Source organism: Nannobrachium achirus (genome assembly GCF_963921795.1).
Source record: "Nannobrachium achirus genome assembly, contig: SCAFFOLD_357, whole genome shotgun sequence".
Taxonomy (NCBI): Eukaryota; Metazoa; Chordata; class Actinopteri; order Myctophiformes; family Myctophidae; genus Nannobrachium; species Nannobrachium achirus.
The window spans coordinates 35,567-52,500 of NW_027664866.1; the positions used below are offsets into that span (position 1 = coordinate 35,567).

Genomic DNA, 16,934 nt, shown 5'->3' on the forward strand with positions numbered 1-16,934 from the left:
GGTATTTTGTCCCGGATAAAGAATCTTCTCACAGTTTACAGTTTAGCAGACGCTTTGAATCCAAAGCGACTTACAACAAGCAGGTAATGCATCACTATAATAAGCAAGTCAACAATGCAACAAATGCATAGGAATATCTATCTAGAAAAACAATAACATAGGTAGACCATGCACCCAATCAGTAAAAACTTTTCTAAAACCTAAAAATGCTCCCTAGATTCATGTGTGGTCACCGAAGAAGGGAAGTGTTACAGTAGTGCTTAGTTGGAGTTAGGGAGTGAGTCTGTAGACGCATTTCTGGTCCACGTTACACTGATAAGAACTAGATGCGTGCGCAGGTCGGTACCAAAATTAGCCAATGAAACCAGCGCTCCCCAAAACAACAGGTTTGGGGATTGGTGGGAATTGATTACATGATACAGTCACCTGTGCATTTAGTCTCAATGTTTGTAAACAAGAAACGGGTCTGTAGTTCTAATTCAGGGAGTTGGAAAGGGGGGGATACATTTTGGCTGGTTGAAGACCAGTCGTGTCGCGGCATTTTGGATCAGTTGGAGAGGCTTAAGTGCACATGCTGGGAGGCCAGTGAGGAGTTCTTGCATTGTTCCTTGGGGTCATATTAGTCAAGAGCAGTTGAGATATTCTCTCCTAAATGAAGTGCATAGGCCTACATATCTTAGCCAGGTCCTAGACTACTATCTGACAATGCTTTTCAATGGGAAAGGAGTGTACAATGGATCTACAAGCTCACAATGGCTTTAACCTTAGCCTACAGTTGGCGGACCCCCTGTGGTATAACTCTGAGACTCCCTGGGGGTCTGGGACCCCCTATTGAAGACCCCTGGGTCAGTATAAGCAGCGTGAGAGCAGGTATTGCATAAGGTGGTGTTTTATGTAAGGCAGGGGCTTTAATAGCTGACTGGAGCACAGTCCTTTGAATTCCTATTAACTGTCTGCTCAGCTCAGAGGAGTGGAGCCACCAATCTATGTGAATCACTTGTCTGTCTGTCTGTCTGTCTGTCTGTCTGTCTGTCTGTCTGTCTGTCTGTCTGTCTGTCTGTCTGTCTGTCATTACAGGTAATGCAGTTTATGAACTGTATTAACTGTTTCAAATGATACATAAAAACTAATAAAACCAAGTCAAACCTAAACATATCCAAAGGAAGTGCAGGTATTTATTTCAGATTGACCAGAAGAAGGGATTGATTGATTGATTGATTGATTGATTGATTGATTGATTGATTGATTGATTGATTGATTGATTCAATCATTTATTTAGACAAACATGAGTAACATGACAAGTACAGACAACACAAACACATGCAGTGCAGCCCAGGCCGGTTAAAACATCCTGTCCAAAAAGGAACATCCCAAATAAGACCTTTTACGGCTATGTTTACGTTGGAAGTCCTTGGCATTCAATTCATCGCAAATAGTAACAAGAACAACATTTAATGCAATTATAAAAGACCATTATATGCACAGAGTAAATAACTACATTCAATGCAATGATAAAATATAAATAAAATAAACGGGGGGTGGGTGATGACTACCTTCGCCTCTGGCCTCCTGAAAGGTGGATTTTCAGAGCCCATTGACAAGAGATTTCAAGGAAAATGTGAAATTCCCAATCACAAGAGATCTGGTGGGAGGGGTTGTGTTTGACTTGTGTACACAAAACATTCCCCCCTCCCCCTCCCCTCTATGACAGGCACCAAACAGGTAATTGTCTTTGATGTTTCATGGATTAGAGAGAAACACTAGAAAATATTGTTCCTTCGAAACAATTGTGGGCTCGCTTCAAGCCAGAAAACAATGGCTATAAAAGGACAAAATGTCAAGATCGCAGGCAGTTCTCTCTTTGACGTTACTGACGCAATCGGACGCTGCATGCATGATTTGAGGCATTTTGTTCCAAAAATGTGTTATGCAAAAGTTGACCCGCTGGTGGCGCTATAACAGGCCGATGTGAGAAGGGTGGCATCTGTTCCTTGACCTAGTGGGAATGTGCTTGCAAGATTTCACGCACATTGCAGGCTGTGTTCATGATTTGAGGTGTTTTTGGCCACTTTATCGCTGCTTGTAGCTATATTTATTACTAGTAAGACACCCAAGGGTGGAATGCGACTGATGGGATTTTGGTTTAATTCCCATATTTGTAATTCCTTTTCCAGAAGACGTTTCCACCCACAGAGTAAAACCACAGTTTGTCAGAGTCAATGAATATCCCATATTGATTTGAAGACACAATAAAGGGAGACCACACCGGAGAATATGCGTTTTTTGATAAGTTGTATTGCAAATATAGTCAGAGTTCAAATTGGACTGTAGAAGTACAGTAGAGCATTTTCACCCATAGCATCTCTGAGTACAAAGCATAATGATTTCACAGATATATGGAGTTACAGAATACATTAGTCACATTCTGATTGGACAATTAAGCATAACAAGGTATCAGGAGATGTTTTCGTGTTGTTGGCCCCAGTAGCAAGGCCAGATATCATGGCTTGGTAATATCATTTTGTTATCCTGTATCCTGGGCATTGTGACCTGATTGGCATCCTGCAGGCGTTAGTTAGTTGTTCAAAACATCATGACATTGACATTTAACACTGAAAATGATATCTATACCGTGTTAATCATAATAAGAGGAACATTTTAATCAATTATCTTATCAGCGACCTCAGGGTGACATGCAACCTCGCCCTAAAGGGCGAGGTCGCGCCAATTCTTGACAATCTGGCCAACCACAGCGTTTCTCTGACGATTCTAGTTGTTGTCATTCTGGGGGGAGTTTGTTCATGTTTTTGTGAGGGTATCAACCCTAGGAGACACGGGGAGAACACGCAAACTCCACACAGAAAGGCCCTATCGCTCAGACCCTAGGTTCGGTTGGCGATAGGGCCTTTCTGTGTGGAGTTTGCCTAAACATGGAGATGTGGTACAGAAGGACTCATATATGGGCATAAAAAGTATGTCATGTGACATCACTTCCTGTACAGACAGTCAGACAGACAGCCATTGACTCCGACCTAACAATGGCTACTGTCTATGACGGTAGTCCCATATGACATGATGTACTAGACCAGGGGTGCCCAACCTTTTTTGACCCAAGGTCTACTTTGAAAATGTGCCACCTAGCTGAGGGCTACCAGCCCAAAATGTACCGTAACACCCATTCAATATACATGTGAAAAACAGAAAATATTAATAGATATTATAACATTGTACTCACTGTACTGTACTGTAATCATACTGTATAGTAGGAATTGTAATTGAATGAAACGATTGCAACTTCTCACATTGGGCATACAGACAGCATGACCATTTATTGCACACTCTGCATATTATGCACTGACAACACACTCACACAAAACCTGTGGATTTATGTCAAGTCACTGATAGTTCTCTTTTTTATATAGTTTTTTTTTTCTTTTTCTTTTTTTATAGTTTTTTTATAGTTTTTTTTTTTTGTCCTTTATTCCATGTCAGTCTCTCTGCCTTAGTGGGAAACCTGGCACTGGGAAGAGGAGGCTAGCCTGTCAAAGTCAGGGTTGTATGAGCTGGTTGCAAGTTTTAGGCTAAATTAGGCAGGCCACAAGGTGCTCATCTGTGGCTCTGTACTTTGACTTGATGAACTTCATGTGAGAAAAAGCAGACTCACACAGGTAGGTTGATCCAAATTCAAATGGGTCTGAGCGGCTTTGGAGCGAGGAATTTCCTCCGCTCCATTCCTCCGCTCCGCTCCGCTCCAAGCCGACCCTATTGGGGCCGCGCGCCGCATGTTTCCAACAAAACAGAGCCGTGCGCAGTAGCCTACTAGTGCAGTGAAGCCTTGTTGGCACCGCGGAGATGGAGAGGAGAACAGACAGAGAATTCCCTTTATCACGATTTCACTCATCCACACACGTAGGCTATGTTTATAATACATAGCCTACCTTGTGTCAGTTAAGTTATATATCACCAGCCAGTCAACGGATACGAATTCAAGTGAGACTGATTGAAAAACACACGCCACGAGTCGCCTCCGTCTCTCGGTTGTGGTGATTAATCAATAACCAGCTGGATTTAATATTGCCCGTCTTATTAAAAAATACAATGCCTTAGATTAGATGGCGTCTTTTGTAACAGTGAACGCAGGTCTCCATCAAGCCGAGGCTCACGTAACGTTACCGCAGGCATTTGTGTTGGGAACACTTGTTGTGCAAAGCAAAGGAGAAAGTGTTTCGCATATGGTAGCAAAATACTTTTTTTATTTTGGCTGGTGACTCTGATTGACGACCCTGAGCGGAGCGTGGAGCGAGCGCGGAGCGAGAAATGCGAAAATCAACGTGAGCGACGGAGCGGCGGGGAGCGGAGCGGTGCGGTGGCCGACCAGAGCGATGAGCGAGCGGGACAAGAGCCCTCTGGAGCGCGGAGCGGCTTTAGTTGCCGCTCCACTCCGCTCACATGCTCTGACTACTACACGTTGAGTTGAGTTCAGTCAACATCATCCACTCGCTCGGAGTCGTTTCACTGAAACGCCCGATGTATGTCCTTCCCCCCCCCGAATTAATAAATTATTTATTTGAAATCATCTCGCGGTCCACTGGTAACCAGCCCGCGATCTACCGGTCGACCGCGATCGACTGGTTGGGCACCCCTGCTATCTCCATATATAGTGTTATCCACATCTCCATGTTTAGGCCAAACAGATTCGCTCCATTTCTCCATGTATAGGTCCAAATGCCCAACATTGAGCTTGACAACGAAACGTTCTTAACACAGCAGCCCCCATATTTACTTTAGAAAATATGTTAAATTCTAAGTACGTTTCGAGTACCGGTTAAGAGCGAATAAGCACTACACTTCTGGAATCATGTGCGTCGACTTAAAGTTGGATCCAGGCCTAACAACTATATCTGGCCTCCTTGTTACATTTTCTTTTCTCCAGGTGGATGGACATTCTTTCATGGACATCCTTTCATAGGTGATCTAAGTCCAGCCGCCCGTATCAGATCAGAGGAGGATACCGCACATTGTACCTCATCCACCCTTTCTTCTCTCTCCTTTTGGTATCTTTATCCTCCTCCTTCTTTTTTTCTTTTTTATTCTTCTCTTTTTTTGTCTTTCTTAATCTTGTGTATCCTTCTCTTTTTTTTTTTGGTCTTTCTTAGTCTTGTGTAGCCGCCCCGTACAGGAAGAGATGGGGACTTGAGGTCGCAAGTCAGGACTTGAACCTGTGACGCTGCAAAAGCTGGATTATCAGCCTAGATCTTTGGAACACTACCCTGTGTTCCAGAGCAGCAGTTGATTTTCAGTACTGTGTGGTTCATTTGTTTCTCATTTTGGTATGTTGTCACCTTGACTTTGATTATGAAGACATGACTTGTTGAGATTACTTTATTCAATATGTCTTCAAATGCAATTTTGTCATTCTCTTTGAAATTTTTCAGTGATTCCTGAGTCATGTTGTGACCCAGCAGTACCTCAGCTGTTTCGTGGAAGCATGTCACCCATTGAACATCTCCAGATTCTTCAATTTTTACCTTCAGCCGAAGTCTGTATTTAACGTTTGGAGAGGTCTTTTCGCATTTGGGACAATAGTAGGATCCCTTTTCCAGGTCTCTAAGTTTCCTGTTGCATCTGTCAGTGGTACACGCTTCATATATGTCCTGTTCAATGTCAACATACCTTCTCCAAAAACATCAATATTGAACTCCATATGTATATGGATACATATATGGCATTTTTATTTTATTTTATCCTTTATTAATAAAAATACATGTATGTATCCATATACATATGGAGTTCAATATTGATGTTTTTGGAGAAGGTATGTTGTAAATGTATGCTACTTAGTAAGGGGCCTCAGGTTAGATACTCTTTGTATGGCCTCTGGAGGTCCTTGGCGTCGGTTAGTAGTATGCCCAGCACATAAGATGTGGGACGTCACAATTTCCATCAGGCCTGTTGGTTTTCACGCTCCAGTGCGGCGTTCATGCGCTGCAAGTCCTTGTCCACAGCCCTACGGTCCTGGTGGCCCTTGGTATTGTTGATATTCTGGAAACGCTGCCATTGACTTGCACCAATTTTGTGAGGATATCAACCCTAGGAGACACGGGGAGAACACGCCAACCCAACCTAGGGTGTGAGCGATAGGGCCCTGACTATGTTATGTCAAAACATGCCCATATGTGGACATTACCAAATATGGGCATTTCCAGATATGTCCTTAATATTGATAACATTGGGACAGGGATCTCCATATATGGGCATAAAACGTATGTTAATTAGTAAAGCCAAGCTTGGGTTTGATGCCTTGGGATTTCTATATTTGGACATAAGTGTATACCCAATAGGTCATCATCTGGAAAGGTAGGGTGTAAATCAGAGTAAAGCAGGCTTTTGAGCTAGTTAGGGCCAGAGATTGATGACATCAGAAATCCCCATATATGGGCATAAAGGGATTTTGCTTTTGGGAATGCCCATCTATGGCATTTTAATTTTATTTTATCCTTTATTAATAAAAATACATGTATGTATCCATATACATATGGAGTTCAATATTGATGTTTTTGGAGAAGGTATGTTGTAAATGTATGCTACTTAGTAAGGGTTGGCGATAGGGCCTTTCTGTGTGGAGTTTGCCTAAACATGGAGATGTGGTACAGAAGGACTCATATATGGGCATAAAAAGTATGTCATGTGACATCACTTCCTGTACAGACAGTCAGACAGACAGCCATTGACTCCGACCTAACAATAGCTACTGTCTATGACGGTAGTTCCATATGACATATTGGACTAGACTATCTCCATATATAGTGTTATCCACATCTCCATGTTAGGACTCATATATGGGCATAAAAAGTATGTCATGTGACATCACTTCCTGTACAGACAGTCAGCCATTGACTCCGGATTAACAATGGCTACTGTCTATGACGGTAGTCCCATATGACATACTGGACTAGACTATCTCCATATATAGTGTTATCCACATCTCCATGTTTAGACAGCCAATGACTCCGGCCTAACAATGGCTACTTTCTATGACGGTAGTCCCATATGACATGATGGACTGGACTATCTCCATATATAGTGTTATCCACATTTCGTGTAGCCGCCCTGTACAGGAGGTGATGTCACAACTCGCTGACATCACACTGACATCACAGAGGATACGGACGGTCACGAGGATACGGAAGGAAGGAAGGACACTCAAGCGACACGGTTCTTCAGAGTATATGCGACCTTCGGTCGCAATTATTATTATTATTATTTTTGTGTGCACTTCATAGGCATGTTAGATAAAGGTCCTTAGATTGCGTGTAGAATGTTTCATGCAAATTGCTAAAAAGAAATCCTAGAATAAAAACGGGTTTAAGCGTTTCACAAACTGCTCAAAATGATATAGCGCCCCCCTTTGGCCAATTGGGGTAAGATTGGTTTTAGTGATATTTGGACTAACACTCTACATCTTTGTCAAATGCCATGAACATGTTACTTTGCATGTATGATTTAGAGGCAGAAGAATAATTTGCATAAAACTGCAATATTCATTGAATTATTAAAAAAGTATGTTTCAATTTTAAAGAAATCCGATCTGACATATCTTTAGATATTGGTCCAAAGTTCACGTAAAAAAGAGTTTTTTGCACGTGACCCGAAAATTCCAGAATTAAAGTCGGGTTTACGCGTTTTACAAACTGCTCAAAATGGCTTACTTAACAACGACACAGATGTCTTCCGCTTGAGTCAAAGCACGCGTGTAACAAGTTGCATGTCTTCAAACGAAACGAGTCATGACTTATGCCCGTTTGAAGTTTGAATTTTCAAACGCTTCGTATAGCACCCCCCTTTGGCCAATTTGAATAAGATTGGTTTCAGTGATATTTTGACTAACCCTCTACATCTTTGCCAAATGCCATGAACGTGTGACTTTGTATGTATGATTTAGAGGCAAAAGAATAATTTGCATAAAAGTGCAATATTCAGTGAATTATTAAAAAATAATGTTTCACTTTGAAAAAAATCTGGTTGATCAGTTTGACCGTATTGGTCCAAAGTTCATGTGAAAAAGGTTTCGTGCACGTGACGCAAAAATCCCAGGAGGAGATAGATTTTTACTGTTTTTCATATAATTCAAAATTCTGGGGGATCTAAAGGTCAGAGGTCAAAAGTCAGAGGCTGTACGTATAACAGAGCATGAGCTCTACCTGTTCAAAGTTCGCACTTTCGAAGGCTTCCTACAGCGCCACCATTTGGCCGATTGCTGTAAAAAGTAATAGCACACTTCGCCACTGTAAGCTGAACACATTTATGTTTTTATTTTCATTTTCTGTCTAAGTATGTAGGAGTAGAAAGGAACCCAAGTTTTGAGGAGAACTGTCTGACTGATAGACTAGAAAAATATTGTTCCTTCGAAACAATTGTGGGCTCGCTTCAAGCCAGAAAACAATGGCTATAAAAGTACAAAATGTCAAGATCGCAGGCAGTGCTCTCTTTGACGTTACTGACGTCAAAGATTGGTCCATTTTGTTCCAAAAATGTGTTGTGCAAAAGTTGACCCGCTGGTGGCGCTATAACAGGCCAATGTAAGAAGGGTGGTATCTGTTCCTTGACCTATTGGGAATGTGCTTGCAAAATTTCACGCACATTGCAGGCTGTGTTCATGATTTGAGGTGTTTTTGGCTTTGGCCACTTTATCGCTGCTTGCAGCTATATTCATTATTTTTTTTTTGTGTGTGTGCACTTCATAGGCATATTAGATAAAGGTCCTTAGATTGTGTGTAGATTGTTTCATGCAAATTGCAAAAAAAAAAATCCTAACGGGTTTAAGCGTTTCACAAACTGCTCAAAATGATATAGCGCCCCCCTTTGGCCAATTGGGGTAAGATTGGTTTTAGTGATATTTGGACTAACACTCTACATCTTTGCCAAATGCCATGAACATGTTACTTTGCATGTATGATTTAGAGGCAGAAGAATAATTTGCATAAAACTGCAATATTCATTGAATTTATTTAAAAAAGCATGTTTCAATTTGAAAGAAATCCGATCTTACAGATCTTTAGATATCGGTCCAAAGTTCACGTAAAAAAACGTTTTGTGCACGTGGAGCGAAAATTCCAGAATAAAAGCGGGTTTACGCATTTTACAAACTACTCAAAATGGCGGAAAATCGAAGGGCGGAGCTTACTTAACAACGACACAGATGTCTTCCGCTTGAGTCAAAGCACGCGTGTAACAAGTTGCATGTCATCAAACGAAACGAGTCATGACTTATGCCCGTTTGAAGTTTGAATTTTCAAACGCTTCGTATAGCGCCCCCCTTTGGCCGATTGGAATAAAATTGGTTTCAGTGATACTTTGACTAACCCTCCACATCTTTGCCAAATGCCATGAACGTGTAACTTTGCATGCATGATTTAGAGGCAGAAGAATAATTTGCATAAAACCGCAATATTGATTGAATTATTAAAAAATAATGTTTCACTTTAAAAGAAATCCGACCAGACAGTTTGACCGTATTGGTCCAAAGTTCATGTGAAAAAAGTTTCGTGCGCGTTATGCAAAAATCCCAGGAGGAGATAGATTTTTACTGTTTTTCATATAATTCAAAATTCTGGGGGATCTAAAGGTCAGAGGTCAAAAGTCAGAGCGTAAAAGTTGTTCGGCATGAGGAGACGCATACGTGTCTACAGGTTTCATGGCTGTACCTCAAACAGAGCATGAGCTCTATCTGTTCAAAGTTCACACATTCGAAGGCTTCCTACAGCGCCACCATTTGGCCGATTGCTATAGAAAATAATAGCACACTTCGCCACTGTAAACTGAACACATTGATGTTTTTATTTTCATTTTCTCACTAAGTATGTAGGAGTAGAAAGGAACCTAAGTTTTGAGGAGAACTGTTGACTGCTCTGGTAGATAAACTAGAAAAATATTGTTCCTTCGAAACAATTGTGGGCTCGCTTCAAGCCAGAAAACAATGGCTATAAAAGCACAAAATGTCAAGATCGCAGGCAGTGCTCTCTTTGACGTTACTGACGTCAAAGATTGGTCCATTTTGTTCCAAAAATGTGTTATGCAAAAGTTGACCCGCTGGTGGCGCTATAACAGGCCAATGTGAGAAGGTTGGTATCTGTTCCTTGACCTATTGGGAATGTGCTTGCAAGATTTCACGCACATCCCAGGCTGTGTTCATGATTTGAGGTGTTTTTGGCTTTGGACACTTTATCGCTGCTTGCAGCTATATTTATTATTATTATTTTATAATTTTTTTGTGTGCACTTCATAGGCATGTTAGATAAAGGTCCTTAGATTGCGTGTAGAATGTTTCATGCAAATTGCAAAAAAAATCCTAGAATAAAAACGGGTTTAAGCGTTTTACAAACTGCTCAAAATTATATAGCGCCCCCCTTTGGCCATTTGGGGTAAGATTGGTTTCAGTGATATTTGAACTAACCCTCTACACTATTTTGTCATGAAAATGTGACTTTGCATGTATGTTTTAGAGGCAGAAGAATAATTTGCATAAAAATGCAATATTGTTTGAATTATTTAAAAAAGCATGTTTCAATGTTAAAGAAATCCGATCTGACAGATCTTTAGATATCGGTCCAAAGTTCACGTAAAAAAAGTTTTGTGCACGTGACGCGAAAATTCCAGAATAAAAGCGGGTTTACGCGTTTTACAAACTGCTCAATATGGCGGAAAATCGAAGGGCGGAGCTTACTTAACAACGACAAAGATGTCTTCCGCTCGAGTCAAAGCACGCGTGTAACAAGTTGCATGTCTTCAAACAAAACGAGTCATGACTTATGCCCGTTTGAAGTTTGAATTTTCAAACGCTTCGTATAGCGCCCCCCTTTGGCCAATTGGAATAAAATTGGTTTCAGTGATACTTTGACTAACCCTCCACATCTTTGCCAAATGCCATGAACGTGTAACTTTGCATGTATGATTTAGAGGCCGAAGAATAATTTGCATAAAACCGCAATATTGATTGAATTATTAAAAAATTATATTTCACTTTAAAAGAAATCCGCCGAGACTAGTTTGACCGTATTGGTCCAAAGTTCATGTGAAAAAAGTTTTGTGCGCGTTATGCAAAAATCCCAGGAGGAGATAGATTTTTACTGTTTTTCATATAATTCCAAATTCTGGGGAATCTAAAGGTCAGAGGTCAAAAGTCAGAGGGTAAAAGTTGTTCGGCATGAGGAGACGCATACGTGTATACAGGTTTCATGGCTGTACGTATAACAGAGCATGAGCTATACCTGTTCAAAGTTAGCACTTTCGAAGGCTTCCTACAGCGCCACCATTTGGCCGATTGCTGTAAAAAGTAATAGCACGCGTCGCCACAGTAAGCTGAACACAGTGATGTTTTTATTTTCATTTTCTGTCTAAGTATGTAGGAGTAGAAAGGAACCGAAGTTTTGAGGAGAACTTGATATGACGGTTAGATATTGTCACTAGAAAAATATTGTTCCTTCGAAACAATTGTGGGCTCGCTTCAAGCCAGAAAACAATGGCTATTAAAGTACAAAATGTCAAGATCGCAGGCAGTGCTCTCTTTGACGTTACTGACGTCAAAGATTGGTCCATTTTGTTCCAAAAATGTGTTGTGCAAAAGTTGACCCGCTGGTGGCGCTATAACAGGCCAATGTAAGAAGGGTGGTATCTGTTCCTTGACCTATTGGGAATGTGCTTGCAAGATTTCACGCACATTGCAGGCTGTGTTCATGATTTGAGGTGTTTTTGGCTTTGGCCACTTTATCGCTGCTTGCAGCTATATTCATTATTATTATTTTTTTTGTGTGTGTGCACTTCATAGGCATATTAGATAAAGGCCCTTAGATTGTGTGTAGAATGTTTCATGCAAATTGCAAAAAAAAAATCCAAACGGGTTTAAGCGTTTCACAAACTGCTCAAAATGATATAGCGCCCCCCTTTGGCCAATTGGGGTAAGATTGGTTTTAGTGATATTTGGACTAACACTCTACATCTTTGCCAAATGCCATGAACATGTTACTTTGCATGTATGATTTAGAGGCAGAAGAATAATTTGCATAAAACTGCAATATTCATGGAATTTATTTAAAAAAGCATGTTTCAATTTTAAAGAAATCCGATCTGACAGATCTTTAGATATCGGTCCAAAGTTCACGTAAAAAAAGTTTTGTGCACGTGGAGCGAAAATTCCAGAATAAAAGCGGGTTTACGCGTTTTACAAAGTGCTCAAAATGGCGGAAAATCGAAGGGCGGAGCTTACTTAACAACGACACAGATGTCTTCCGCTCGAGTCAAAGCACGCGTGTAACAAGTTGCATGTCTTCAAACGAAACGAGTCATGACTTATGCCCGTTTGAAGTTTGAATTTTCAAACGCTTCGTATAGCGCCACCCTTTGGCCAATTGAAATAAGATTGGTTTCAGTGATATTTTGACTAACCCTCTACATCTTTGCCAAATGCCATGAACGCGTAACTTTGCATGTATGATTTAGAGGCAAAAGAATAATTTGCATAAAACCGCAATATTGATTGAATTATTAAAAAATTATATTTCACTTTAAAAGAAATCCGACCAGACAGTTTGACCGTATTGGTCCAAAGTTCATGTGAAAAAAGTTTTGTGCACTTGACGCGAAAATCCCAGGAGGAGATAGATTTTTACTGTTTTTCATATAATTCCGAATTGTGGGAGACCTAAAGGTCAGAGGTCAAAAGTTAGAGGGTAAAAGTTGTTCGGCATGAGGAGACGCATAAGTGTATACAGGTTTCATGGCTGTATTTATAACACAGCATGAGCTATACCTGTTCAAAGATCGCACTTTCGAATGCTTCCTACAGCGCCACCATTTGGCCGATTGCTGTAAAAAGTAATAGCATACTTCGCCACAGTAAGCTGAACACATTGATGTTTTTATTTTCATTTTCTCACTAAGTATGTAGGAGTAGAAAGGAACCGAAGTTTTTTGATACTTGATATGCCTGCCTAGTATAGAAATAATGACAATATCTAAAGTGTGCTCGCCTTATAGGCGAGCCCACAATAATGACAATATCTAAAGTGTGCTCGCCTTATAGGCGAGCCCACAAATATCTAGAGTGTGCTCGCCTTATAGGCGAGCCCACAATAATGACAATATCTAAAGTGTGCTCGCCTTATAGGCGAGCCCACAAATATGTATTTTACTGTTATGGGTAAATGACCAAACAATTTTGTGTGAACCTGCTCATCTGTAAATTGTTAAACCGAATTACATCAATACCTTGACTAGTACAACTGTTATTGAATAGAGACCACTGTTTATTTGCCATTATGCTGTTTTATTTTGAGCATATTGGCTTTGGAACTGACCTTTGATGTAAACTGGACCTTTGATGTAAACTGGACCTTTGATGTAAACTGGACCTTTGATGTAAACTGGACCTTTGATGTAAACTGGACCTTTGATGTAAACTGGACCTTTGATGTAAACTGGACCTTTGATGTAAACTGGACCTTTGATGTACACTTTATAAGCTAAATGCTGTAGTCAGGAGAAGAGGGTAAATCACTATAAGGGTTACTGCAGCCAAAACATGTCTGAGAACCAGTGCTATAGAGCAGGGGTTTGTGGGTGACGAGGCACCCTGTGGTGCCGTGACGGCAGTCCAGGGGTGCCGTGAGATAGTTTGATAATATTTGGAATTTATTTGGACACTTGAAAGAATATGTAGTATCATTTTAAACTTGAAATACAAAGTTATTTTCAGTCAGTTCTAACCAAAATGGCTGTTATCTCAACGTTTTCCTCGCAACACAATCACTAAAATATCGTCACTGTCGGGCAGAAACCTTGTATCTCCAAGTTTCAAATGTGTCTTTTGGTAAAGCAAAGCCCTGCTTCATCATACAAGACTGTCGCACAAAGCTAGTGAAAACATCCGATCTACAAGCACACATCGCGAGGCGTTGTGTGCTTGTAGATCTGCTGTTTTCACGACATACAAGGTTTCCACCCAACAACGACGATATGCTATAAATATAAGGGCTGGGAGTGAAAATTATAATGTAGGGGTGCCTCGGATTAAAACAATATTCATGGGGTGTTCTGAGACCAAAAAAAAATGGGAACCCCTGCTATAGAGTGTTTGTTCATTAACAGGAGTCTCCCTGTCTCTGATACTTAACTACTAATCATTAAGCTGGGGACCCCCTGGGACCCACACAAGGACCCCCGGGGGTCCCTGGACCCCACATTGACAACCATACTTACTGGCCATGTAATGAAAGAAAGAAAGAAACATTGTTTTCCTTGTATGAGAGCTTTTATTGTGAAATCCCGGGGTAAGTCACATCCTTGATGTTAACATGACATCCAATCACATCACTTTTCTCGTTGTCTTTTCAAATTAAAACAAATTCTCCCCAACTCACATTTACCAGCACCAATTTACAGTACATCAGAGCCTGTACTTCACAAAGCCACAACAAGAGGGCGCCATTGGACCGTTAATATCGGGTAAGGTTTTAGTTGAGTCTCTGGCATTTAGCCAGGAATGTTTCCAACACTATGGAAATAAAGGCACCAGCTGGCAACATTCAAGCTTTATTCATCAAAAATAAAAAATTAAAAAAATATTTGGACACAACCAATAACAAAAGAAAAGAAAAATCTAAAGACATTCATTCATTCATGGAGAGGGTGTTTGTTTGTTTGTTTGTGGGGGGGGGGGGGGGGGGGGGGGGGCAGTGCAAAAGACAGTGGGGTCGAGAGGTCAAGGGGGGGAGTGGGGGTGGGGGGGGGGGGGCTAGTGCGTAGAAGCCATGTTCACAGTTAGAGAGAGAGAGAGAGGGAGAGGGAGAGGGAGAGGGAGAGAGGGAGAGAGAGAGAGAGAGAGAGAGAGAGAGAGAGAATGATAATTCTATGATAATTAATGATAGTATAATCAATAGTTGATGGTCTATCTTCATAGTCAGGGTTTAAAACACCTTGGTATTTTATCAGATGTTGACGTTCTTCTCTTCGTAGCGTGTTTCTCTCACTCACCGTCAAGGACGGAGATTCATACCAATAAAAACCTGGCCTTGCCTTCTCCCTTCTTGAAAAAAAAACAAAACAAAAAGTCCCTAAGTAAAGATCAGTGGTGATTTAAGCGCAGATTTTAGCTGAATCGCACAGCACCGAAACAAAGCCCAGCTGAGCTACGCTAACAGGCTAAGAACGGGAAGAGGCCGAAGTAGCCAATCAGCGGAGGGGTTTAGAGACAGGGAGGGCGGGGCTAAACTTGGCCTATCAGCAGAGGGGTTTATGACCGGGGGCGGGGCTAAACGTGGGCTGTGGGCGGGGTTTAACCACTTAATCCCGAGTGAGAAAACATCTGTGGAAAATATAGCCGACGGTACGGATAAGTCAGATGTCTGACAGTGTAGAGGGAAAACAGGAGGGGCCCAGGAACCAAGCCCTGAGGGACTCTGGACAACACAGTATAGGGTAAACGATGGGTTTAGACTGCAGGGTTTAGGGTTTAGGGACTTCGCGCGCGTGCAAGACACCAGTCATGTTGCCATACCTTAGCTTTTGCTGAACTGACGCCACTGGTTTAGGGATGGGGAATGGGAGGGGTTTTGTTTTGTTTAGGGGCGGGGTTAGGGAAGGCTGTGGACTTGGGTCCGCCCCCAGCGGGGCGTGGCAGGGTGTGGCGAGGCGAGGTGGGCGGGGCTTAGAAGCACTTGCGGTGCACGATGCTGGGCCCCGCCTCGTCGTACTCCTGCTTACTGATCCACATCTGCTGGAAGGTGGAGAGAGACGCCAGGATGGACCCCCCGATCCACACAGAGTACTTCCTCTCTGGAGGAGCGATGATCTGTAGAGAGACAGATACATACATATTGATATTATACATCTATATATTATACAGGTTGATCTGGAGGACGACAGAAAGATCGAGCGTTGCGAAGGTCACATGAGCCGACTCAGCACCGTTAGAAGTCGTAAACCAGGGGGACAGAAAAGTCAATATTGTTGTGGGGCTTCTGGGACCGACTGCACTAGAAAACTAGCGCTCCTTTTTCAACTGTAACTTTGAGTGCCTTGTTCCACTAAAGAAAGTAGACTTTCACCTCCAAAAAGCCGTCTTTGTTTTGGTGAGTAGCAAAACTGTATTTGTTATTTTTGGACCAGACCAGAGGGTGCAAGGGTGGTGATTAGGCTCAGGGTCAGGGTTAGTGTTGGTGTCAGGGTCTTGATCTTCATGGTGGAGGGTGCCAGGCCAGTCAGGCTTAGGGTTAAGGTCAGGGTCAGGGTAAAGGTCAGGGGTCAGGGTTAGGATCTTCCATACCTTGATCTTCATGGTGGAGGGTGCCAGGGCGGTGATCTCCTTCTGCATGCGGTCGGCGATGCCCGGGTACATGGTGGTGCCCCCGCTCAGCACGTTGTTGGCGTACAGGTCCTTACGGATGTCGATGTCACACTTCATGATGCTGTTGTAGGTGGTCTCGTGGATGCCTGCCGACTCCATGCCTGCAGAGCACAGGGAGACCACCTTAGTTAGGGATAGGGAGGGTGGTCTACATACCACAGGAAGACCACCTTAGTTAGAGATAGGGAGGGTGGTCTACATACCACAGAGACCATCTTAGTTAGGGATAGAGATAGGGAGGGTGGTCTACATACCACAGAGACCACCTTAGTTATAGAGTTAGGGAGGGTGGTCTACATACCACAGAGACCACCTTAGTTATAGAGTTAGGGAGGGTGGTCTACATACCACAGAGACCACCTTAGTTATAGAGATAGGGAGGGTGGTCTACATACCACAGAGACCACCTTAGTTATAGAGATAGGGAGGGTGGTCTACATACCACAGAGACCACCTTAGTTATAGAGTTAGGGAGGGTGGTCTACATACCACAGAGACCACCTTAGTTATAGAGATAGGGAGGGTGGTCTACATA

The 16,934-nt window shown here is 42.1% G+C and overlaps 1 protein-coding gene across 4 annotated transcripts in view; it reads right to left on the bottom strand.

The window, feature by feature from the left end:
* Window positions 1-15,700: 15,700 nt before the first annotated feature.
* Window positions 15,701-16,934, bottom strand: part of LOC308280765 (actin, aortic smooth muscle) — a gene marked incomplete at both ends in the record, with an annotated part of 11,781 nt that continues 10,547 nt past the window's right edge. For all 4 annotated transcript variants that reach the window (XM_080755083.1, XM_080755082.1, XM_080755084.1 and 1 more), the window contains 2 exons: window positions 15,701-15,844; window positions 16,319-16,500. In XM_080755083.1, the coding sequence (XP_080611209.1) occupies window positions 15,701-15,844; window positions 16,319-16,500 (326 nt within the window). The remainder of the gene's footprint in view (window positions 15,845-16,318; window positions 16,501-16,934) is intronic.